Source organism: Pseudochaenichthys georgianus, chromosome 6 (assembly GCF_902827115.2).
Source record: "Pseudochaenichthys georgianus chromosome 6, fPseGeo1.2, whole genome shotgun sequence".
In the NCBI taxonomy this organism is placed as follows: Eukaryota; Metazoa; Chordata; class Actinopteri; order Perciformes; family Channichthyidae; genus Pseudochaenichthys; species Pseudochaenichthys georgianus.
The window spans coordinates 7,743,673-7,768,482 of record NC_047508.1 but is presented as its reverse complement, the minus strand read 5'-3'; the positions used below and the strand labels follow the sequence as shown (position 1 = coordinate 7,768,482).

Genomic DNA, 24,810 nt, shown 5'->3' with positions numbered 1-24,810 from the left:
AGAGATAACCTTGCTTGCACTGAGATATTTCTATAACATGTTCCTTTGATTCCACTAACAACCATCAGCAGCCCCTCCGCGAGGAGCCTCTTGACGTGAGACAGACAGACACCAGTGTTGCTTCCTGCTTCTCAGCGGGCTGTACAGAAGCCCAGCATGCCATTCTTCACTGTGTGTCAGATACCTGAGGAGGCTCGATCGCTGCTGTTCTGTGTGTGTGTGTGTGTGTGTGTGTGTGTGTGTGTGTGTGTGTGTGTGTGTGTGTGTGTGTGTGTGTGTGTGTGTGTGTGTGTGTGTGTGTGTGTGTGTGTGTGTGTGTGTGTGTGTGCGCCTAAGAGACTGAAAACATGGAGTGAACATCCTGTGAATTTCTCTGTGTTCACTGGAACAACATCCTCTCAATCAACACTATCCACTGCCTACATGTGCAGTATGTCTGCATGACACAATACACTCACATATAACAGCGCCCGGGGTGTCTGAGAATATTCATATAGATTCGATTCGCATTCAAAATGTTCCTCAAGTAAAAGTATTAAAGTAGCGACAGTAAAAGTAGTCGTTGTGCAGATTGGTCCATTTCAGAATAATATATATGATGTTTTTTATAATGATTGATCATGAAAGTGTTCTCAAAGCTGGTAAAGGTGCAGCTAGTCTGAAGTACTTTGTAGACTGCAGGGTAGCTGGTGGATTTACTCCAGGTGGAACTAAAGTCTGATTTAACACTTGATTATATTTCACATCATTCATCCAGATCTGTGAAGTAACTAAAGGTATTAATACATGTGGAGTAAAAGTACACCATGTACCTCTGAACTGTAGTGGATTAGAAGTACAAAGTAGCAAAAGAAACATTGAAATACTTAAATAAAGTATCTCAAAATTGTACCCAAGTAGTACTTGAGTTTATGAACTTAGTTACTTTACACCAGTGGCTATACAGATAGAAAGACTAAGCCTGCACAGAGGCATGAAAATACATTTTCAAAATGCTCAACAGTGCTGCCAAAATGTTAAACTCACTGCTACACAATTAAAATAAATGCTTTTATATATATTTATATTAGATGTGACTCTTTGGCGTTTCTGTTCTTAGTAACACTGCTGCTTTAGTGGTTCTGACTGCTAAAATCATCTGTTATTCCTAAAGCCGATATTCCGTGGGGTCGGGGGTCTCGGATCCTTGTCACCTTTTTCATACCTGATGAGTTTGCATCCCTGATTATATTTAAGACTGTTTCCCTTTTTTTAAGAAAAGTATCGAAAAAGAATCGGAATCGCAATTCTTGACTTGGTATCGAAACCAAAATGTTGGTATCGTGACAAAACTATTGCCCATACCATAACCCCACCACCACCATGGGCCACTCGATTCACAACATTGACATCAGAAAACCGCTGACCCACACAACGCCACACACGCTGTCTGCCATCTGCCCTGAACAGTGAAAACCGGGATTCATCCGTGGAGAGAACACCTCTCCAACGTGCCAGACGCCATCGAATGTGAGCATTTGCCCACTCAAGTCGGTTACCACGACGAACCGGAGTCAGGTCGAGACCCCGATGAGGACGACGAGCATGCAGATGAACTTCCCTGAGACGGTTTCTGACCGTTTGTGCAGAAATTCTTTGGTTATGCAAACCGATTGTTGCAGCAGCTGTCCGAGTGGCTGGTCTTGGAGGTGAACATGCTGGATGTGGAGCTCCTGGGCAGATGTGGTTACACGTGGTCTGCGGTTGTGAGGCCGGTTGGATGTACTGCCAAATTCTCTGAAACGCCTTTGGAGGCGGCTTATGGTAGAGAAACGAACATTCAATTCACGGGCAACAGCTCTGGTGGACATTCCTGCTGTCAGCATGCCAATTGCACGCTCCCTCAAAACTTGCGACATCTGTGGCATTGTGCTGCGTGATAAAACTGAACGTTTCTGAGTGGCCTTTTATTGTGGCCAGCCTAAGGCACACCTGTGCAATAATCATGCTGTCTAATCAGCATCTTGATATGCCACACCTGTGAGGTGGGATGGATTATCTCGGCAAAGGAGAAGAGCTCACTATCACAGATTTTTTCAGATTTGTGAACAATATGTGACCTGCTCCATCGAAATTAGTCGCATTGACCCGAAGACATATTTTGAGTTGTATAAACATCTGGAAAGAGGAGATTCCTAGCTTTCTAATGATATCAGGATTGTTTTTGTACTCCAAATATTAAGCGAAATATGTCACATTATATAATGACTGTTACAGAGTCATCATTTTGAGAAAAAGGCCTTCAAAGTTTTCTCTTCTCTGGAATCCATCGATCTGATTGGTTATTAGCAAATGATCAAAATACTACGGAGGGAAGGAAGATATTTCCGTTTGGATTACTGGTCGGAGGGAAGCTTGCGAGTGTGTGTGTGTGTGTGTGTGTGTGTGTGTGTGTGTGTGTGTGTGTGTGTGTGTGTGTGTGTGTGTGTGTGTGTGTGTGTGTGTGTGTGTGTGTGTGTGTGTGTGTGTGTGTGTGTGTGTGTGTGTGTGTGCGCCTAAGAGACTGAAAACATGGAGTGAACATCCTGTGAATTTCTCTGTGTTCACTGGAACAACATCCTCTCAATCAACACTATCCACTGCCTACATGTGCAGTATGTCTGCATGACACAATACACTCACATATAACAGCGCCCGGGGTGTCTGAGAATATTCATATAGATTCGATTCGCATTCAAAATGTTCCTCAAGTAAAAGTATTAAAGTAGCGACAGTAAAAGTAGTCGTTGTGCAGATTGGTCCATTTCAGAATAATATATATGATGTTTTTTATAATGATTGATCATGAAAGTGTTCTCAAAGCTGGTAAAGGTGCAGCTAGTCTGAAGTACTTTGTAGACTGCAGGGTAGCTGGTGGATTTACTCCAGGTGGAACTAAAGTCTGATTTAACACTTGATTATATTTCACATCATTCATCCAGATCTGTGAAGTAACTAAAGGTATTAATACATGTGGAGTAAAAGTACACCATGTACCTCTGAACTGTAGTGGATTAGAAGTACAAAGTAGCAAAAGAAACATTGAAATACTTAAATAAAGTATCTCAAAATTGTACCCAAGTAGTACTTGAGTTTATGAACTTAGTTACTTTACACCAGTGGCTATACAGATAGAAAGACTAAGCCTGCACAGAGGCATGAAAATACATTTTCAAAATGCTCAACAGTGCTGCCAAAATGTTAAACTCACTGCTACACAATTAAAATAAATGCTTTTATATATATTTATATTAGATGTGACTCTTTGGCGTTTCTGTTCTTAGTAACACTGCTGCTTTAGTGGTTCTGACTGCTAAAATCATCTGTTATTCCTAAAGCCGATATTCCGTGGGGTCGGGGGTCTCGGATCCTTGTCACCTTTTTCATACCTGATGAGTTTGCATCCCTGATTATATTTAAGACTGTTTCCCTTTTTTTAAGAAAAGTATCGAAAAAGAATCGGAATCGCAATTCTTGACTTGGTATCGAAACCAAAATGTTGGTATCGTGACAAAACTATTGCCCATACCATAACCCCACCACCACCATGGGCCACTCGATTCACAACATTGACATCAGAAAACCGCTGACCCACACAACGCCACACACGCTGTCTGCCATCTGCCCTGAACAGTGAAAACCGGGATTCATCCGTGGAGAGAACACCTCTCCAACGTGCCAGACGCCATCGAATGTGAGCATTTGCCCACTCAAGTCGGTTACCACGACGAACCGGAGTCAGGTCGAGACCCCGATGAGGACGACGAGCATGCAGATGAACTTCCCTGAGACGGTTTCTGACCGTTTGTGCAGAAATTCTTTGGTTATGCAAACCGATTGTTGCAGCAGCTGTCCGAGTGGCTGGTCTTGGAGGTGAACATGCTGGATGTGGAGCTCCTGGGCAGATGTGGTTACACGTGGTCTGCGGTTGTGAGGCCGGTTGGATGTACTGCCAAATTCTCTGAAACGCCTTTGGAGGCGGCTTATGGTAGAGAAACGAACATTCAATTCACGGGCAACAGCTCTGGTGGACATTCCTGCTGTCAGCATGCCAATTGCACGCTCCCTCAAAACTTGCGACATCTGTGGCATTGTGCTGCGTGATAAAACTGAACGTTTCTGAGTGGCCTTTTATTGTGGCCAGCCTAAGGCACACCTGTGCAATAATCATGCTGTCTAATCAGCATCTTGATATGCCACACCTGTGAGGTGGGATGGATTATCTCGGCAAAGGAGAAGAGCTCACTATCACAGATTTTTTCAGATTTGTGAACAATATGTGACCTGCTCCATCGAAATTAGTCGCATTGACCCGAAGACATATTTTGAGTTGTATAAACATCTGGAAAGAGGAGATTCCTAGCTTTCTAATGATATCAGGATTGTTTTTGTACTCCAAATATTAAGCGAAATATGTCACATTATATAATGACTGTTACAGAGTCATCATTTTGAGAAAAAGGCCTTCAAAGTTTTCTCTTCTCTGGAATCCATCGATCTGATTGGTTATTAGCAAATGATCAAAATACTACGGAGGGAAGGAAGATATTTCCGTTTGGATTACTGGTCGGAGGGAAGCTTGCGAGTGTGTGTGTGTGTGTGTGTGTGTGTGTGTGTGTGTGTGTGTGTGTGTGTGTGTGTGTGTGTGTGTGTGTGTGTGTGTGTGTGTGTGTGTGTGTGTGTGTGTGTGTGTGTGTGTGTGTGTGTGTGTGTTTGTGCGTTTTGCGTTTGTTTCCCGGGGAAAACACTCACGAGAAACACCGGCTGTTGTTATGCCTGCTGTGATGTCAAGTTACTCCGTTCTCCGCTTGTAATTGTGCCGTTAAAAGCTTCAAAGTTGTATTTATCATCTGAATTTGCCGAAACAAGTTTAATATTCTGAAAGCCAAGACTTTGTTTAATTTAAATCAGATGAAAACAAACCGTAACGGACCCTGCCGTGTTATCTATGATTACTATACTCTTACATTCATAATTTCAGCCGGAGGGAGGGGGGCGGCGCTGCGGAAGAGCAGATTGCGAGTGAGAGGTGCCTTCGTCCCTTTACAAGCTTCAAAAATGTACTTATCGTGTAATTTTGGAAATAAAAGTTTCATATTCTGAAAGCCAAGACTTTGTTTGTTTAAAATCAAACAAAACACCCGAACCCCGAAAAAATAGTTTTTTTACGTAAATCCACGTTTATTTTGAAATGAGCCGTTGAGACTTCCGACTGATTTCGATAGAGCGGGGCACATATTTGAGAGAAATGGTTATTTTGTGTATATAGAAAATGTTTTAGATCTTTGAGTTCATCTCATGAAAAATGGGAGCAAAAACAAAAGTGTTGCATTTATATTTTTGTTCAGTGTATCTAAGAATAAAGTGATTTTGAGTATGGCAGAATACAAAGGAAAACTCTTTCCTTGGCATTTTAACCAGCTTATAGATCAATAGACACAAGTGGCTCGGAGGAGGCGAGTAGGAATAGACACAGGTTTGGTTAAAGGGATTCCTTGCATCCCTCACTTGCGTTGTTTCCCTGTGTGTAGTCCCTCCCACTAGGGAAGCATGGAGAGATGCAAGGAAACCACGAGAAGCAGGGACGTCCTTTCCTACGGAGCTTCACGTGAAGCGACGTCCGTTTGTGATGACGCCGCACAGCTGTTTGTCTGACAGCAGCCAGATCAGTGCATGCGCTGCATCGTCCAATCAGTGAGAGATACACAGTAAGGGGGCGGGGCGAGTGTCTGAGGATTTCCTCGGAGGATGGTCTGGTGGTTCCTTGATTATCACTCCTCCGTTATCACTCCTCGATCATCCGGCACAAATAAGGCCACTGGGACGCTACTCAAGATAGCGCAGACAAATGGATTAATGCATGAAGGGGTTCTAATACTTTCCATAGCTACAGTTCGTGGATGGCAATTAACAGACTCACATGGAGGTAAAGCTGTGAAAAATAGCAACGTAGCAATTAGCACAGTGATAAAACTGTAATTATCACTTTGGCATATAAGTATGATCACATTTATTTAGTATGGTGGGTAATTTAACATACAGTAAGGAAGTGAAACCACTCAAGTATTGCAGCAGTTAACTTACTTACCAGCTGTGTTTCTATACTGGTATGTCATATTATGTACAATAGCTATTAGGGATGGGAATGATTAATCAAATATTCAAAATTATTCAGGTAATGGAATATGAGTTATGAATATATATATATTTTTGTTTTGTTTTTGGGAGGGGTGCCTACGTTGATTACGTATGATCAAATGGAATAATTCAATTCAATGACAGTGCCATAGCAAAGTGTGTTCGGTCTAAAGGTGTGTTTTGCTCCGCTAACCTATAACAGGGCCTATGCACAGAATGCAGCTATTCAATACTCATTGTTGTTTAAGAATATGAGCATGTCTACTCAGGGGAGAGGCGGGTGCGGAGACGATTCACAATCAGGCCAGCTGTCTAACCCGTTATGTTATTCGTGTGTGATCCCTCTTCAATTTAAAAACCAAGTTATGTTTTAAGCATGAAAGCTGTAGGCCTATAGCTGTCAACTGTTCAAACTGTGACTTGACAAATTTGACTTGGTTTCTATACTTATTTGAACATGTTTTTATTTTTCCCAACATTCTTCTTTTTTTTTTATAGGATATGTACATTTCGGTTAATCGGTTAACCGTTTTTTTGGAGGTTGAATATTCGAATATACAGTTGCTTTCAAATTCCCACCCCTAATAGCTATCGTGTTGGTAATGGTAACCTTGAGTCTCAGGCTCATCCAACAATACGATATACTCAACATTAAAGTAAAAGACACAAAATAGTAATATTTCCTTTTTATTTAAATTATATTTCATGTAAATATTTCTCTTTACTTTTAAATGTTTTTTTTCCAAAAGTTCCTATTTAGGTAATTTTTCTTACAATTGAATTTATTTGACTGTGACTTTGTATGCACCACAGGGTTTCCCACACATAGACTATACTTGGGCGGGCCGCCCAGGTATATTAACGGAATGAAAATGATGACATTTCATAACGGGATGAAATCAAAGTGAATGGCCTGCTGCTGCTGGATGCATGGGGCAAGTGACTGGAACAAGTTTTAAAAGTTATTACATCGTTTCAGATAATAATGATAATTCATTCTATTTAGGGGCGCCTTTCAAAGCACCCAAGGACACCTTACAATTCATAACATATTCCAAGGAAAGGTTTTAAGACAGTACAAAGAATGCAGTCCGGGTGATGTTTTTTATGTGGGGTGCAGATGAGGGAGCTGTCCAGAATGACACCAAGATGTTGTGTTTGAGTTCTTGATAAGCCATTAAAACAATAAAACAAGTGTCTCCTGTTCCCCAAAACATACCCATCTGTTATGGAAAAAGAAAGTATTCCAAAAGTAATCTGAATACTATTTATAAAATTCTGGGCTATATACAAATCGCTGGCCCGCGATAGCGTCTATTGGTTACATTTCGGCCCTTGGACAAATGTAGTTGGTGATCCCTGGTCTAATGGATAGTGAGGTGGGCTGAAGATCGGAAGGCTGTGAGTTCCCGCCAGGAACACCACCACTAGTGTGCCCTTTAGTAAGGCACTTAGCCCTTAGTTACTCCAGGGAGAATGTCCCTGTAATCGGTCATTATAAGTCGCTTTGGATAAAAGCGTCAGCTAAATGAAATGTAATGTGATTAGTAAAATATGCATGACTAAATAAATAAAAAGTTAACTGGGTGAAAAAAGGTAAGATACACTTTTAAAACTTGTTGAGAGAAAACTAGTCTTTGCTGCTGCCTCAAAGAGGAGCAGGGGGGAGAGGAGGGAGACAGGAGAGGCTGATTCAGGAGCACAGACACACTCACAACTATAAATGAACCAACAATAAATTAATAAACAAGTTTCAGTGTTTTTTTCATATTGGAAATGGTATGTTATTGGTTATGGCCATGATTTTATGATTATTGAAATGTATACAGTTCTGTTTAATATAGGTGTTTCCATAGATCTAGTCTCTTTATTTTCCCCTCAAAATGCACCAGATTGATGCATTTAACTCCAAAATTAAAAATAAAATCTTACCGGGGGGGCATGCCCCTGGACCCCCTAGAGGATTTGAGGTCGACCCCCACTAAAAATCACACGGATAGGTTCCTAAATACATTTATTTTTTAAAATAGTAACCCATTTCCATATGTTCATGTGTGGGTAGTAGATTTAAACTATAGGGCTATCATTATGGGCCCTGCCTGTACCTGTTCGCTCTGCCATCGCGTGAAGGGTCTGCTAACAAGCGACCAACAGAAAGGTTAATGTTGTTGTTGCACGTCACCTCACCCCCCCCCCCCCGCTATCACTACCCCCCCAAGTATATTTCAGATATGTGGGAAACAGATCTGTGGGAAACACTGGCAGTTAATGGACCAGCACCAGAGGTGTTCTCATACACACAGGCGTTGGAGCTGTTCTTCATGAAATCCCAGAAGGATGAAGTGCTCTGACAAACAGTGCCATCTTTGCGCAAAATGATTATACAGGAATGAAATGTCAATAAATAAACATGTTGTTAAAACTTTTTTTTTTTCGGGCATATAAAAATATAAAATAAAATAAAACGTTAAATTAAAAAAACAGTAAAATAAAAACACCCTATACTGTCATACATATGTGGATATGAGGACTGTAACCAGGGGTACATGAGTAATATGAACATACATTATGTAAATAGTGGCACTTATTGCTTTTCCCCCCCGAGTGTTAAAAAACATTTGCTCAACAATCACTTCTATGAACACATTGGATATGTTCAGTGCAGATTTGATTTGTTGTTAGCACCCCGATAGAAACGACAGGCGTCCTCACCGTACATCACTCCTCCCCCTCTGGGCCGTTGTCATAAAATGACGGTATGCGCTAAGGTTAACAATGGAAAGCCAAAGCGACGGATGCATCGTTCAGGAACATGCCACCTGCGTGATGCACACAGTTAAGATCAGAACGATGTCCTACCTGGAGGGCAGAGCGCTCCACAGCCCATGTCTGTCTTTCTCCGTCCCCCACTTTCAAGCATCCTCTCCTGGCTAGCAGGACCAGCGCTCTTCCCTGCAGTTCATCCTCCACTGATGGAACACCTGATCCCGATATGATTTCATATGCTCCATTATCACAGAGGAATGTGACTACATATTTTCTCTTGGGATTACCCATTTGGTGTCCGCACATCCCTCGCTAATGCTCTCACACCTTCTGACCTTCTCTTATCATCTCACCCCCATCCTGTGGCTCTCTTTCTCTTCCTCTGCCTCCTTTTCCTTTTTTTTAAAAACCCGTCTTCCCTCCAGTTCCTCTCTCCCGCACGCAGCCATAAACGTCCCAAGGACCTAAATGTAATAAATGAGCGAACAGACCACGTTTTCCATCAGGTGGTGGAGCACATGGCAGGCGTCCTGCACTCAGTGTGTGTGTGTGTAGTGAACCCGAGCCAGCATGAATATAATGTGATTGCATGCATGTCCCGTAGACAAAGGCAACATAAAATGGGGGTCAGCTGTGCAGCAGTATCCTGAATGACACAAAGTAATCATCCAATTGAAGGAGACCTTTCTCCTTTGATTATAAAACCTGGCCTTTATCAAACTATGCTCTGTGAAGTCTGCTGTATTTCAGAACCAACCCTGCATGTCTATAAACTGAACTGGGCATTTAAAAAGAGACTGTTGGGAGTATTTTTATTTATAGCCGGTTAAAGTTTAATATGAAGGGAAGTCAGGGAACACTACCCGCTCCTCCTCTCCCTTCAGTGACTAACAGTGGCGTGACGTCCAGAATCCACTTAAAAACACAGGTAGGGTAAAACCATACGCTCAAGCATGTGCACTTCACACTGCATTGCCCAATTGGCTGCTACTTCCTGTCTGCAAGTGGGATCCAAGTAACCATTACCAAAACACTGCTGGACCAAATTGGTGGACCTAGCTTTCTGTAGATATCAGAACAGCATAAAGTCTATATATCTTCCGTAACCGAATGCAAACCCACCTGCGCCTTAAACCTTACCCCTCCCCCAGAAAATAGTACCTATTAGTGTTGCACGGTGTACCGATACTTGAAAGGTACCGCGATACCCTGCCGTTAAAAACGGTACGATTCCTCCGTTTCATTAGTATCGGTACTCAGTGATGTACCTGAACGCGTTCAATGAACGATCGTTCATGAACGCGTTCATATTTTGGGCGAACGTGAACCGAACGTACTGTATTTCCGCTAGATGAACGTAATTGAGAACGCGTTCATTCTCAGCGCTGTATAACGGCGTTCAAAAGTGCGTTCATTCTCAGCACTGTATTATAACGGCGTTCAAAAGTGTGCCAGATTTCATATGCCTTTCAGCCGAAAACCCAGTTAAAACACACCGTAAACAGGCTTCAAAATAATGCGGAAAACCACCCAATCTGGCAACAGCAAGCTGCCTGTGATGCGTACGCGCCTGTCACCCCTGGCTGTCGCACTAAAATATAAATATACTAAATATATCAGACTCCTCACAACAAACAATGTGGAACCGCGGAACCGGCGAGCATTGAATGAATGAATGAATTAGTATGGACGAAGCCGAGAGCAGCTGCAGCAGCACTCGCTCAGAGTGAGACTCTACGGCAGGGGTGGGGAACCTCCGGCCTCCGGCCGTATACGGCCCGCGAGACAATTTGGTACGGCCCTCGAGGTAATTTATAAACACACGCAAAAAATAAAAAAATTAAAGAAATCTAGACCGCAAAACAATTAAACAAGCGAGTGCCTGTTTTTCCTGGCCAAGGTCAGGGTCCTTGAACACAACACGAGCCTAACGTGTCATCACGTGGTATATGTCTCGACTGACAGGGGTGCAGTTCTGACGGAGAGCACCAGAACGCCACTCCAGCACTTCAGAAATTGCAGTACCGATAAGTCCATACACATGCCGCAGTTTCTGCGTGTCTGTGTCTTTAGTTGAAAGCCCAGTGGCGATCTGCTCATCTGTCATACTGATCAGACAGTCAATAACTGTGTTGTTATCATTAGCATCTGGTTAGCTAGCTATGCTAACGAATATAAGAAGCTTTGTCTACAACCAGTGAGGTAAAGGCACATCTTTATATGATCATTATAGTTATAAAAAAAACAAGAGAATAAAGTAAACAGGTATAAAATACTATATGACAGTTATTAATAAAGAAGAATATAGTTTGAAAGGGGAGTGATTTGTCAAATATCCATAAATTAAAAGAAAATCTGCTTACAGTTGTGTTTGGGTGTTGAGAGATGTGTCCATAGATCTCCTAATGTTGCTCTCAAAGTGCAACAAATCTTCCCAGGGGAGCATGCCCCCCGGACCCCCCTAGAGGAGGTTAGGTCCCCCCCACTTAAACCATGTTCACATGGATAGGAAACTAAATACATTTGCACACATCTTGTGTCCATATATTTCTGTTTTGGTGGTCACGCCACACCCTGCACGTGCATGCATACGCGAGTCATGGTGAGATATCTGGATTAAGAGGTTGCTTTTTCTTTGCACAGAATGAAATGAATGGGCTGTGATTTTAGTTTTTTTAAGCAGAGGTCAATAACTTGTACGGCCCTCTGAGGATATTGTAAACATTGAAATGGCCCATTAACATCGTACAGGAGACAAATAATAGCTCGCAGCAACGTATTGAAAAAAGAACTATGAACTATAAATTAGTTCATTTTTGAAACCATGAACTTTAGTTCAACATTTTGAATTATGAACTATGAACTGAACTAGTTCATTTTAAAATGTGTGAACTGTGAACTGAACTAGTTCATGTAGAAAGTGAACTTTCCCAACACTGTCGGTACTTTAAGAATGACGGGGAAAAGTACTCCCGTGAAAAACCGCCGTTTTAATAAGAGCCGTGTGTGTTCAGCGCTCTGCTTCCACTCCCTGCACTGCAGCTGTGCCTGCAGTCCCGCTCCTCTCAAGCACGTTCTAAGGCTGCGGCCCCACGAGGACGAATTTGGTCGTTTGCGTTACTGTTTAGTGTCATATAGACCGTTCGGCCACACGAGGACGACCGAATATGGCACTAAACGACTGAGGAAACGACAACGGGTCCCAAGGTGGATAGAAATGCATACGCCACTCTCTGGGGGGTCAAACAGCTCCGTGTGTGCGCCCTATACAGACATTTTCAGATCACTGATAGTGATTGCGCAATAGCCCCGCCTCTCCCCACCTCTTCTGCTCACCTCCGCTTACCCCGCGCCAGTGCTGAAGTGTTTCGCCACCAACAACAACAACAATGGCGGATCGCAGAGTTGCTATCGTGCTCCGGACGCTATTGACCATGCTACAGTTGTTTGTGCAACATCTACAGCAATAATGATGAGGCAATAGCCCCGCCTCTCCCCACCTCTGCTGCTCACCCCCACGTCAAAGTAAACTGCACCCTGAATTCAGATTATTTATCTTTCTCTCGCGAGTGAAATCTAATCTGACAGGACGGAAACACGCAGCTCTGCTCACCTGCAGCTCCTCCCGCTGCAGCAAAACACACACTTCAAGTCAGATCATCACCCTTAGCTATTTTAATTACCTCTCAAACTCCCTAAACTAGTTATAAATATGTTTATTTTTACAGTCGGCCGGGTCACTGATTACTGGATGAGCTGCTGCATGAGACAGACACTGGCGCTGTCCGAAGAGAGGGAGGAAAAAGAGAGGCTCCGTGTATTTTATCATTATATTATATAGTCGTTATTCATTTGTTTTAAAGCTCAATAAATAACAAAGAAGACCTTTGACCGGCACTTTTATAATTTTGTCCGGAAGATTTCAACTTTAATACACGCTGACTGGCGAAAAACTCTGCCCGGTTCCCTCGGCCCCCACCGCGGAGAATAAACAGAAGGGCAACCATGACTACCATGCTTCTTCGCTGCTTTTGTGGAGGAAGTTACAGCGCCACATAGAGGCTCCTGCATATGTACTGCAGCTTCTCCAGCGGTTGGAGCTAAACGGAGCGGTCTCGTGTGGGCAGACACTATCCGGATAATTATTGCATGTGGACGGAAGCCGTTTGCGATTGCGTTTGCGTTAATCCTATGCGTTTAGCCGTTTTCGTCCTCGTGGGGCCGCAGCCTCAGTCCCTCCCCTCTCTCGTGCACGCGGCCACGCGCTAGCTGCCAGAGCATGTGAGAAAACGAGAAGCATGGCTGCAAGTGGGAGTGCAACTGCCGCTGCGCCTCGGCTTGTTGACAAAAAAGACGCCAGAAGTCTGTGAACGGGCCGTTCAGGTGTTCAGAGCAGAGCTCCCTGTCGGAGCGGCAGAGCGTGATGTGCACTGAACAGCTTTTTTGTCGCAATATTATCGTTGAGCAAACTTAACTAGCAAACTAGCATCACTATCTGCTAACGTTAGCTTTAACCTTCGTTTTCTATTAGTTTTTTTCATAGGCTATAAACGGAGGTGGTATAAGTATATATCTTGTACTTGAGTAAAAGTAGAAGTACCCAGGTCTTGTACTTGAGTTAAAGTAGAAGTACCAGAATGTAGGAACAATCCTGCAATCAAAATGTTCCTCAAATAAAAGTACAAAAGTATTATCATCAAAATATAGTTAAAGTAGCGACAGTAAAAGAAGAAGTACTCAGGTCTTGTACTAGAAGCACCAGAGTGTAGGAATACTCTGTTACAGTAAAAGTACTGCATTCAAAATGTTCCTCAAGTAAAAGTATTAAAGTAGCGACAGGAAAAGTAGTCATTGTACAGATTGGTCCATTTCAGAATAATATGTATGATATGTTTTATAATGATTGATCATGAAAGTGTTCTCAAAGCTGGTGAAGGTGCAGCTAGTCTGAAGTACTTTGTAGACTGCAGGGTAGCTGGTGGATTTACTCCAGGTGGAACTAAAGTCTGATTCAACACTTGGTTAGATTTCACATCATTCATCCACATCTGTGAAGTAACTAAAGGGATTAATACATGTAGTGGAGTAAAAGTACACCATGTACCTCAGAACTGTAGTGGATTAGAAGTACAAAGTAGCAAAAGAAACATTGACATACTTAAATAAAGTACAAGTATCTAAAAATTGTACCCCAAGTAGTACTTGAGTTTATGAACTTAGTTACTTTACACCAGTGGCTATAAAGATAGAACGACTCAGCCTTGCACAGAGGCATGAAAATACATTTTCAAAATGCTCAACAGTGCTGCCAAAATGTTAAACTCACTGCTACACAATTAAAATAAATGCTTTTATATATTTATATTAGATGTGACTCTTTGGCGTTTCTGTTATTATTAACACTGCTGCTTTAGTTGTTCTGACTGCTAAAATCCTGTTATTCCTAATTTTAAAGCCGATATTCCGTGGGGTCGGGGGGCTCGGATCCTTGTCACCTTTTTCATACCTGATGAGTTTGCATCCCTGATTATATTTAAGACTTTTTCCCTTTTTTTAAGAAAAGTATCGAAAAAGAATCGGAATCGCAATTCTTGACTTGGTATCGGAATCGAAACCAAAATGTTGGTATCGTGACAACACTAGTACCTATAAGGTTAAGCCCATTTGAAACTAATGCACCAGCGCTTACAATGGTTTGAAGCGGATGTACGTGCAGGTTTCTTGATGTTCCAAGTTTGTATCTTCATGGTTTATTGCAATTAAAGAGTGATGACGTTTAATGGTCCCTTGTCAAGAAGCAATGGGATTTATTTATCCATTGGATTTCAGAATAATGCAGAAAATAAGGTCCGTGGCAAACATGTTTCTGATACTTGAGACATTTTCTTCAGCAGGATATTAACATTACTTTAAGATTTTATATAAAAGTGATCATGAGGAACCAAATCCTGGTCGCATGGATGCGCTCCACCTCTAAGCTAAAGGCTGAATCGTCTGTTCGGCGTGATTGTGTTTAATAGTCTTATTTAGTCACTACTTTATGATTTTAAAGTGTAAATGACTTTAGTTAGTCAACAAACTACATTGCAGTACAAATACTTTTACACGATTCAGAACTGCTAAGCTAAAGGTGCAGTGTGCGAAAAAGTACACGTCCCACCGTCCGGGACGTGTTATTTACAATATCGGACAAGTAGATCTTTCAATTGAATTGTCCGGCGGACAAGTGACGTTTTTCGCCTTGATTTATTGACAAATTATTGATACATTCAGTTTACAAAAGGCAGAACTCATTCGCAAATTGTCCGTGTCCGCCATTGTTCGTTTAGTAGTGCTGGAGCGACGCGTCGACGACGTTGACGCGTCGACTTCAAAATATCGTCGACGACATATTTCCGCGTTGCTACACACACGTGGGTGTGTAAACAAAGCAACAAGCAGTTCGCAATCGCACTTCAAACACAATGGAGACTGAAACGGCTACCACCTCCTCTCAGGATTGCGCACGAAGCCCTCAAACGAAAACATCTCGCCCTAGGTCTTCAAAAGCATGGGAATATTTTAAAGTTAGTCCAAAACGCAAAGATATTGTCATTTGCAGTCTTGGCCAAATGGAGTTGGCATATCACACAAGCACAACGGCTATGTTGGAACATTTAAAGCGGCAGCTAGCTGTGGTGGCTACCATTAGCAGCTAGCATTTGCTCTCCGATTTTTACATAAAAATGGAATTATGGATTATAAATTCAATCATTTTTTTATACATAGACGTTAAAAACCTATGGATTAACCGATTCAGCCGCGTTTTTTCTCATTTTAATGCCATTGAACACGTCTTTTGATTTCAGGGATCTAACCACACGCACACAAAGAGTTGACTTTAAGATGAGGGAACCTAGATTGGTAAAATGCTAATTCATTTCAGAGTTTTTGACTTATTCTTGAATCAGTCACTTTGGAATGTAATGTAAAAGGACGCTTCCTTGATCAAGACTGTAAATCCCCATGTGCTCCAAAGCAGCTGTTCTGTATCTGACCCTGACCTCTGACCCTACTGTGGGAATAAACCTTAAAGTATAACAAAATATTATATATTATTATTATTACATCCATGAGAAAAACATAGACAGTATCTGAACAACAATTGTGTTTCCACAGTGTTCTTGAGCTATTTATTCTCAAAATTTAAATCCAAAACATAGATGTGCATAGCTGATCAAAGTAAAGTCTGGCACATTCTTTGGTATGCGAGGTTAAGAAGATAAAAAGAATCACAACCATTGACAATTAGGGATGCTCCGATCGATCAGTCACCGATCGAGATCGACCGATACTCACTCTCTACCGATCGATCGGTGCTCTCTAAACATGCCGATCGCGAGAGCCGATCGCATGACGTAAAATACATGACCCTTTTCTCTGTGCGCGGCAAAACAGTAAAATAGCGGAATGCAACGTGTGTGAAGCAGAAATCCTGCAGCTCCGCCCGCCGGACCGGTGAGTTGGACCTAACACACTTCGCTATTTTATCTACCTCTGGGAAAAGCTAAACTAGTTATAAATATATATTCTTCACTGTCGGGTCACTCATTACTGGATCAGTGAGCTGCATGAGATACTGACAGGCAGTGGCGGCGCCAGGGTATGGCTGGGGTAGGCTACAGCCATACCAAGAAATGGCTTATATTTCTCCCGCATTTCTGACAAAATCAGATGTACTCGGGACTGTTTCCACTCTGACTAGAATACAGCTACACCATTGTTTGGTTTCTATGGTAGCGCGTCTCTTTAGTAGCGCGCGCAACTGAAAGTCTGAGAGGGTGAGGGAGATGGTCACAGAAAACTGAAAAATAATCGACAACTCGACCCTCTGCTCACTCCTGTCCTGTAAAATACAGGTCCAGCCCACACATATGCATAATACAGATTTCTTGTGGAGCCATCAAAGTGACTCACTCAAGTGTATTGCTTGCCCTGTTTGGGACAGAATGACTGTGCTTCAGAATGGATGGTGGCTTACAAAGTTACTGCATATTTGTATTTTCTGCTTTTCTTGGCCAAACCTCTGAATTAAACCTTCCGATTGTTAGACATCAGGTTGGTCTCCAGCTCCTTCCCTCTCTCTAGTACTTTCCCCATTACACATAGTATGTGTGAAAGCGGGGGGAATGTTGAAGGAGCCCTCTGCTTCGGTGTGTTTACTCTGCCTCATTCCTCACGTATTACATTAGGCTCGTGGATTCAATGCCTTACATGGCTACACACAGCCCGCGGCCATGAAAACACAAACTTTAACCACACGCTGTAGTTAACGGTGTTTCTTTTGAATGCGTTAGGCTACGTGTAATGCCTGGTTACAACTATACATTAGTGCTAAACTTGTTAGCTATCTAAGATGTGTGTTTATAGACGTATTGTTAACTTGTGGGGACTGTTTATACACTTTTAAGACTAATGTCGGATATTAGTTAACATATTGGACTCTGTCCATGGACTTAACTCAGATATTTATTCTTGACTTCACGTTATTTAGCTTACGTTAACGGTTTACCTTCTTTCGCCTTTTTCCTTCTTGCCAAAGTTCCTCCAAGTTTGCCCAGAAAAGAGTCATCTTTCTTTCTGGAGGACGGGGATTTGGGCGTCGGAGACTTCGGAGAGGACGGGGACTTCTGAGGCGAAGAAGCCATCGTCTTCACAATGGTTTAATCCGGGACAGGTAAAACAACGTTATCCGAGTTGGTGTGGGAGTAAAAGTTGTTTGGAAGTCAAGGAAAAAAAATAAAAAATCACCGTCCACTCCCTAAAGCGGAAACGGAATTCCACATATTTTCTCCCGAAGTTGGCTGGAGAGTGTGGCCCCTCCTCTGCGGAGGAGGACCGGCGAGAGGCCGCTTGCTGCTTGCTGCTGGCCAGGGGGAGCGGGAGCTCCGCTGCTCCTCTCCGGAAAAGAGGCTCAGCGGCCGGCGAGGGGTGTCAGGACTGGAGCAACGTAAGGGACCCAGAAGGTGGAAGTAAAGATAATGTTACACCACAAAAGGCTGTGCTTTGTAGTAGATTGCTAAAGGGTATGCCTGCATGAATATGCTATAAGACGACTTGAAAAAATTGTCACTATAATTCAGTTCATAGTTGCACATTACACAACACAAAGACTTTAAACTAATATGCATATTAATCTGATATTAATATATAGTAAATAGCCTACACCTTTTTTACCCTTTACGATTGTAACCCTGTGTTAGTAGTGGAAATGTTGGCGAGGGCTATAAAATAACCCCCTTTTAAATTAAATATATTACACATTCCAAAAAACCCTATTTTCTTTTTGTTTAAAAAAACAAAAAAAAGTCTCAGATGCATGCCTGAAAATATTATAATAAATATGCTATAGTACAAAATGAAGAACCACCAAAACACCAAAAAAAACAACTGGTTTTATTGCATTATTTTCCAAAGAAAAAATTACTAGAACAGTTTTGTAAGTTAGCCAACAGGGGGAAATTCATTTAAGAAGTGATTGTGTTAGCACTTCACAATATAACACTGAATGTAAATGACGTAACAAAGTTGCCTTAATTAAAAAGAATAACACAACATTTCATAGTTAAATTCAATAAATACTTTATTTCATGTAATATTATAATCGTTAAAATATGGCAGGATTTAATACAGTTTTTTTTATGCGCAAGTGTTTGTTGTTTTGTGTGCCTATGGTACTGTAACTGCATGTCATCAGTGTGCATCTAGACCGGGTGACGACAATACCTATTGACGCAGCAACCACTGTAAATTATATTCTTGTTTAATTAGACTTCTCTGTTTCATTTATTCTACTCTGTAGAATTGTTCTGTAGTTATTGTAGCTAAAACGGCGCTTTTGAGAGATTTTAAATCTCAGATCTGCTCACGTGAACCTGTTACACAGGTCTCAGTAGGCACTCCAGCCTGCATTACAATATAGGCAGGGCCTCTCTGCTATCGCTCATCAGCTGTAGAGAGTTAACTAATTAGAGGGGCGTGGTCCCACAGCTGTGAGAACTCAGCAATCAGGCGTCCATTTTAGGTAGCTCTTTCCTGGAGCGTCAGCGTCAGACAGACTATAGAGGCTTCTCAATACTCAAATTTCCCCTCCTCGACTCCCCTCCTCGATACTTAGACCCGCCCACAGGAGATGCGAGCGGAGGACCGAGGAGGGGAACCGAGGAGAGAGGAGGGGAAGCAGCAGACGTTTAAAGAAATGAGAACTCCTCTCCTCTGAGCGGTCGTATTAAAGCGACGTCCGTTCATTATTACGTGGCAACAGCTGCATCATCTGTCGAGTGTTTTGTCATATTTTATAATCTCTGCTGGATCAGCTGAACATTGTTCCCCCACATATTTACTTTGAATTCATTGAGAGTGCGGGATAATGAGACAATACCAGGCTACAGATGCGGACACACAGACACAAATATATTTATATAAATATATGCAATTTAAAGTATGAGAGCACTCTCATAATAACGTAACACAATCAGAGACTGGATATATCCCCCCCCCCTCTCTAGTCGCTGAAATGGGGAATTGAAATTACGGGCCAAAAGTTGTATTTGCAAGTATTAAAAGTAAGGACATCAAACCAACTGAGACCCGTCTGTCCGCCGCATCTACGCACTGTACAACACACACCTACACACTGTACCACACACACACACACACACACCTACAGCTCCTAAAGCATAATCAGGCTACAGCCGTTGTGTATTTTATTATGTGAAGCACTAAATTGTTTTAGAAAAATATCGACTCTTTGTTTGTAGATATCTACTAAACTAAAGCAAATAAAGAGAGTAGGCATGTTATACTGAGTGATATATATTATACACACTGCTCTGCTTTCTGCAGGACCTCACAGCTGTTATCACTGTAAACATCGCGTTGCGATTAGAGCAGGTTCTAAAATAATATCCAGGGGATGCATGCAGAGCTGTCATTGGAGATAAGTCCGGCCGTGCGTCACGCCTCCACCGTTCCCGGAAATGCATCCGCTGAGGAGCCGTGGAGGAACCATCAGTGTATCCTCGGTTATAGCTCCTCCAGAGAGCCTCCTCGACGCTCGATCCTCGGTCCTCGGTGTGCATTTAGAGAAATGAGACGTCCTTCAAAATGGCGCGCTGAAATTCATTTCCGGGTCACTACCGGAGGACCGAGGAGTCGAGGAGTCGAGGAGGGGAAATTTGAGTTTTGAGAAGCCTCTAAAGACATTGGAGTCCTGCTGGAGTCACGAGGGTGGCAAAGAGGAGGCAAATCCTACTCTGATTGAGCTAATTACAGCATGGTGTCTTATTTTATTTTATTTTCTTTACTTTTCATGTGTATTTTCTCCATTCCTGTTCATGTGTCTTCTCGCAATTATCACTGGCCCCGTGTATCTCCCAATCGCTATAACCGGCCTGCTCTCGTCTATCCCACGTGCTCCACTGACATCCAGCATCTAGTTTCAGGCAGCCTGTGGAACTGCCAGTCAGCTGTTCCTAAGGCTGACTTCATCTCTGGCTACGCTTCCCTGCAGTCTTTGGATTTCCTTGCTCTCACTGAGACGTGGATTACTCCATCCAACACATCCACCCCAGCAGCTCTCTCCACAGCATATTCCTTCTCCCATACACCCAGACCCACTGGCAGAGGAGGTGGCACTGGTCTCCTGCTCTCTCCCAAATGGAGCTTTTCTCTCTTCAAGCTACCTAACTTCACTCCTTCCATCTTTGAATTCCATGCCGTCACAGTAACCCATCCTATACAATTAACCATTGTTGTTCTCTACCGTCCACCAGGCGCCTTGGGGGACTTCTTGGAGGAATTGGATAATCTCCTCTCACACATCCCTGAAACTGGCCCTCCCGCTGTACTTCTCGGAGACTTCAACCTCCAGACGGGGAAGATAGACGAACTAACATCTCTGTTAACCGCCTTTGCTTTCTCACTGTCTCCATCCCCACCCACTCATAAAGCTGGCAATGTCCTTGATCTCATATTCTCAAGGAACTGCTCTACTTCTAACCTCTCTGTAAACCCGCTCCACACATCCGATCACTTCTTCATTTCATTCTCTCTACCCCTTTCCAAACATAACAAACTGATCTCTTCTCATCCTGCACCTGTCCGCCGTAACCTCCGTTCCCTCTCCCCCTCTACCTTTGCCTCATCGGTGCTCTCAGCCCTCCCTTCCTCTGACTCCTTCCAACTCCTGCCTCTAAAATCTGCTGCAGAAACTCTCCTCTCTACTCTCTCATCCTCTCTGGACTCTCACATCTCGGCAGGCTCGTCAGTCCCCTCCTGCTCCCTGGCTAAATGACGCACTGCGTGCTAATACACCGCGACGACCTCCAAACCTATCAGGCTCTCCTCTCCTCTTTCTCTGCTTAGATCTCTCAGGCAAAAAACACTTTCTTTCAAGATAAGATCCAATCTTCCTATTCCAATCCTAAACAACTATTTTCCATCTTCTGGACCCCCCCAAAGCCCCTCCCCCCTTCTGTCAAGCGACTTTGTTAACCACTTTGAAAAAAAGGTTGATGATATTCGCTCTTCTTTTTCTGACTCACCTCTACTCACCGCTGGGTCACCAGACCCTCCTTCCACCCGCACACTAACCTCCTTTTCCCCTCTCGCCAAGTGAGGTTCTTACCCTCATTACCTCTGCCCGCCCTACCACCTGTCCTCTGGACCCTATCCCTTCATACCTCCTTCAGACTATCGCTCCTGATATTCTACCGTTTCTCTCCCATGTCATCAACACTTCTCTAACTTCTGGTCACTTTCCAAACAGTCTCAAGGAGGCAAGAGTAAACCCTCTCTCAACCCGTCTGATGTTATAAACTACAGGCCTGTCTCTCTCCTCCCGTTCCTGTCTAAAACACTTCAACGCGCTGTCTTTAGACAACTCTCCTGTTATCTCCATCAGAACAACCTTCTGGATCCGCACCAGTCTGGTTTCAAGGCAGGTCACTCCACAGAAACTGCTCTCATTGCTGTCACTGAGGAACTGCACACTGCCAAAGCAGCATCCCTCTCCTCTGTCATCATCCTTTTGGACCTGTCTGCTGCATTCGACACGGTGAACCATCAGATCCTCCTTCGCACTCTCCAAGAACTTGGAGTTTCAGGCTCCTCACCTCATACCTCAAAGACCGTACCTACAGGGTAACTTGGAGAGGGTCAGAGTCCGACCCTTGTCAATTAACTACAGGGGTCCCTCAGGGCTCTGTTCTTGGTCCCCTCCTCTTCTCCCTGTACACAAACTCGCTCGGATCTGTCATTAGCCCGCATGCTTTTTCATACCACTGCTACGCTGACGACACCCAATTAATTATGTCCTTTCCCCGCTCAGAGACCCAGGTCGTCACACGCATCTCTGCTTGTTTAGCTGACATCTCTCAGTGGATGTCCGCTCATCATCTCAAACTCAACCATGACAAGACTGAACTGCTTTTCCTTCCGGGAAAAGATTGTCCCACTCTTGACCTGACTATCAACATCGGAACCTCTGTTGTTTCCCCGACTCAGACTGCAAGGAATCTGGGTGTGATCCTAGATAACAACCTGTCCTTCACTGCAAACATCGCTGCTACAGATACACACTTTACAACATCAGGAGGATACGTCCCCAGCTGACCCAGAAAGCGACGCAGCTTCTGGTCCAGGCTCTCGTCATCTCACGCCTAGACTACTGCAACTCCCTCCTGGCTGGTCTACCTGCATGTGCCATCCGACCTCTGCAGCTCATCCAGAATGCAGCGGCTCGTCTGGTCTTCAACCTTCCTACATTTTCCCACACCACTCCGCTCCTCCGCTCCCTCCACTGGCTTCCGGTAACTGCTAGAATCCACTTAAAGACACTGGTACTTGCATACCATGCTGCGAATGGATCTGGCCCTTCCTACATCCAGGGCATGGTTAAACTGTACACCCCAGCACGTGCACTACGCTCTGCATCAGCCAAACGACTCGCTGCACCCGCACTGCGAGGGGGACCCAAGTTCCCATCAGCAGAAACACGTGGGTTTGCTATCCTGGCTCCAAAATGGTGGAATGAGCTCCCCATTGACATCAGGACAGCAGAAAGCTTACACACCTTCCGGCGCAGACTGAAAACTCATCTCTTTCGACTCCACCTCGAGCGATAGAATTATTAACAAAGAACTGCTAACAGAGCACTTATATACTGATAAAGGACTGGCTTATCTAAGGCCAGTTGAGTAGCACTTGAAATGTTTGGCTCTATGAAACCTGATGTACTTATATGATTCTGTTTTCTTCAAGGTTGTGTCTTCCTGGTCGAATGTACTTATTGTAAGTCGCTTTGGATAAAAGCGTCAGCTAAATGCAATGTAATGTAATGTTTTGTTGATGCACTGGACAACTCAACGTGGGTTGATGTCTTTTATTGAAGCTCTGCTGCAGTCCTTGACAAAGTTATCATGAAAAGGAACTTTAAAGATTAATCTCCTTTCTCGACAAGCGGCCAACGAGTTCTCACTCCAAGAAATAAACGCCCGTTTTAAAGAACCGACCGGTGTCTGAGTGTGTCGTGAAGAGAGCTACACTGAAGTTATTGAATATTCCTATATTCTCTACTTATGTGGCTTTCACACCAGCGCTTTTCCCTTTCTAGCTCCGAGCGGGAGCTTTTCTGGTTCAGCTCCGGTTTCCCTTTTCTGCTCCCGCTCTGTTCACACCGCACAGAGCTGCCGCTGCTGCGTCATGACGTCACCGTTTATGTGCCCGCTTCATAAAATCCAAACCGCGCGGATATCCCTCACATCGACAACAATGGCCGATTGTATTGAAGCGCTGTTCGCTTTGGTTATCCTCTTACGAAACGAAATGGAAGGCATCGGACGACTTTACAAGGGACGACTTTACTTGGAACTTTACAAACATCACATGCGAAATGTGGTCTTCAGCATCTACTTCAACGACGAATCTGCCCCTGCCCCCGACTCGACGTAAGAGAGACGTAAGCGACGCCGCCTCTTATGCCCTTTCACACCAACGCGTTTTCAGCTCCGGCTCGGAGCTGGAGCCTGAAAAGTACCGGTTTTTCCTGTTCACACCGCAGAGGCGCCGCCTCTTAGCTCCGGAATCCGGTTCACTTCCAGCTCCAAAAAAATTGTCGGTCTAGAGGCAAGAGCTTCGGAGCTAAGAGGCGGCGTCGCTTACGTCTCTCTTACGTAAGGGGCAGATTCGTCGTTGAAGTAGATGCTGAAGACCACAAAGAAGTCTTGCATTTCGCATGTGATGTTTGTAAAGTTCCAAGTAAAGTCGTCCCTTGTAAAGTCGTTCCGATGCCTTCCATTTCGTTTCGTAAGAGGATAACCAAAGCGAACAGCGCTTCAATACAATCGGCCATTGTTGTTGTTGTCGATGTGAGGGATTTCCGCGCGGTTTGGATTTTATGAAGCAGGCACGTAAACTGTGACGTCATGACGCAGCAGCGGCTGCTCTGGGTGGTGTGAACAGAGCGGGAGCAGAAAGGGAAACCGGAGCTGAACCAGAAAAGCTCACGCTCGGAGCTAGAAAGGGAAAAGCGCTGGTGTGAAAGCCGCATCAGCTCCGAAGCTCTTGCCTCTAGACCAACAATTTTTTGGAGCTGGAAGTGAACCGGATTCCGGGGCTAAGAGCTAAGCCTCTGCGGTGTGAACAGGAAAAAACGGTACTTTTCAGGCTCCAGCTCCGAGCCGGAGCTGAAAACGCATTGGCGTGAAAGGGGCATTAGTGTTGCACTTTGTAGACTGTCTCTTGACACACCTGCTAATAGGGTGCTTATCTTAACATTGTATATGTAGCTATTTCGTCAATAAAAAAGTAGCCAGATTTTTTAATTCATATTTATTTAAGATTTTTCTC

General features: G+C 43.6%; 1 protein-coding gene across 1 annotated transcript in view; it reads right to left on the bottom strand.

Moving 5' to 3' along the window:
• The window catches only part of parvaa (parvin, alpha a), a 38,269-nt gene extending 20,439 nt beyond the window's left edge, over positions 1 to 17,830 (bottom strand). The window contains exon 1 of the mRNA XM_034085915.1: positions 17,474 to 17,830. Within this exon, the coding sequence (XP_033941806.1) occupies positions 17,474 to 17,609 (136 nt within the window). The 5' untranslated portion in view covers positions 17,610 to 17,830. The remainder of the gene's footprint in view (positions 1 to 17,473) is intronic.
• Between the last annotated feature and the right edge of the window lie 6,980 nt (positions 17,831 to 24,810).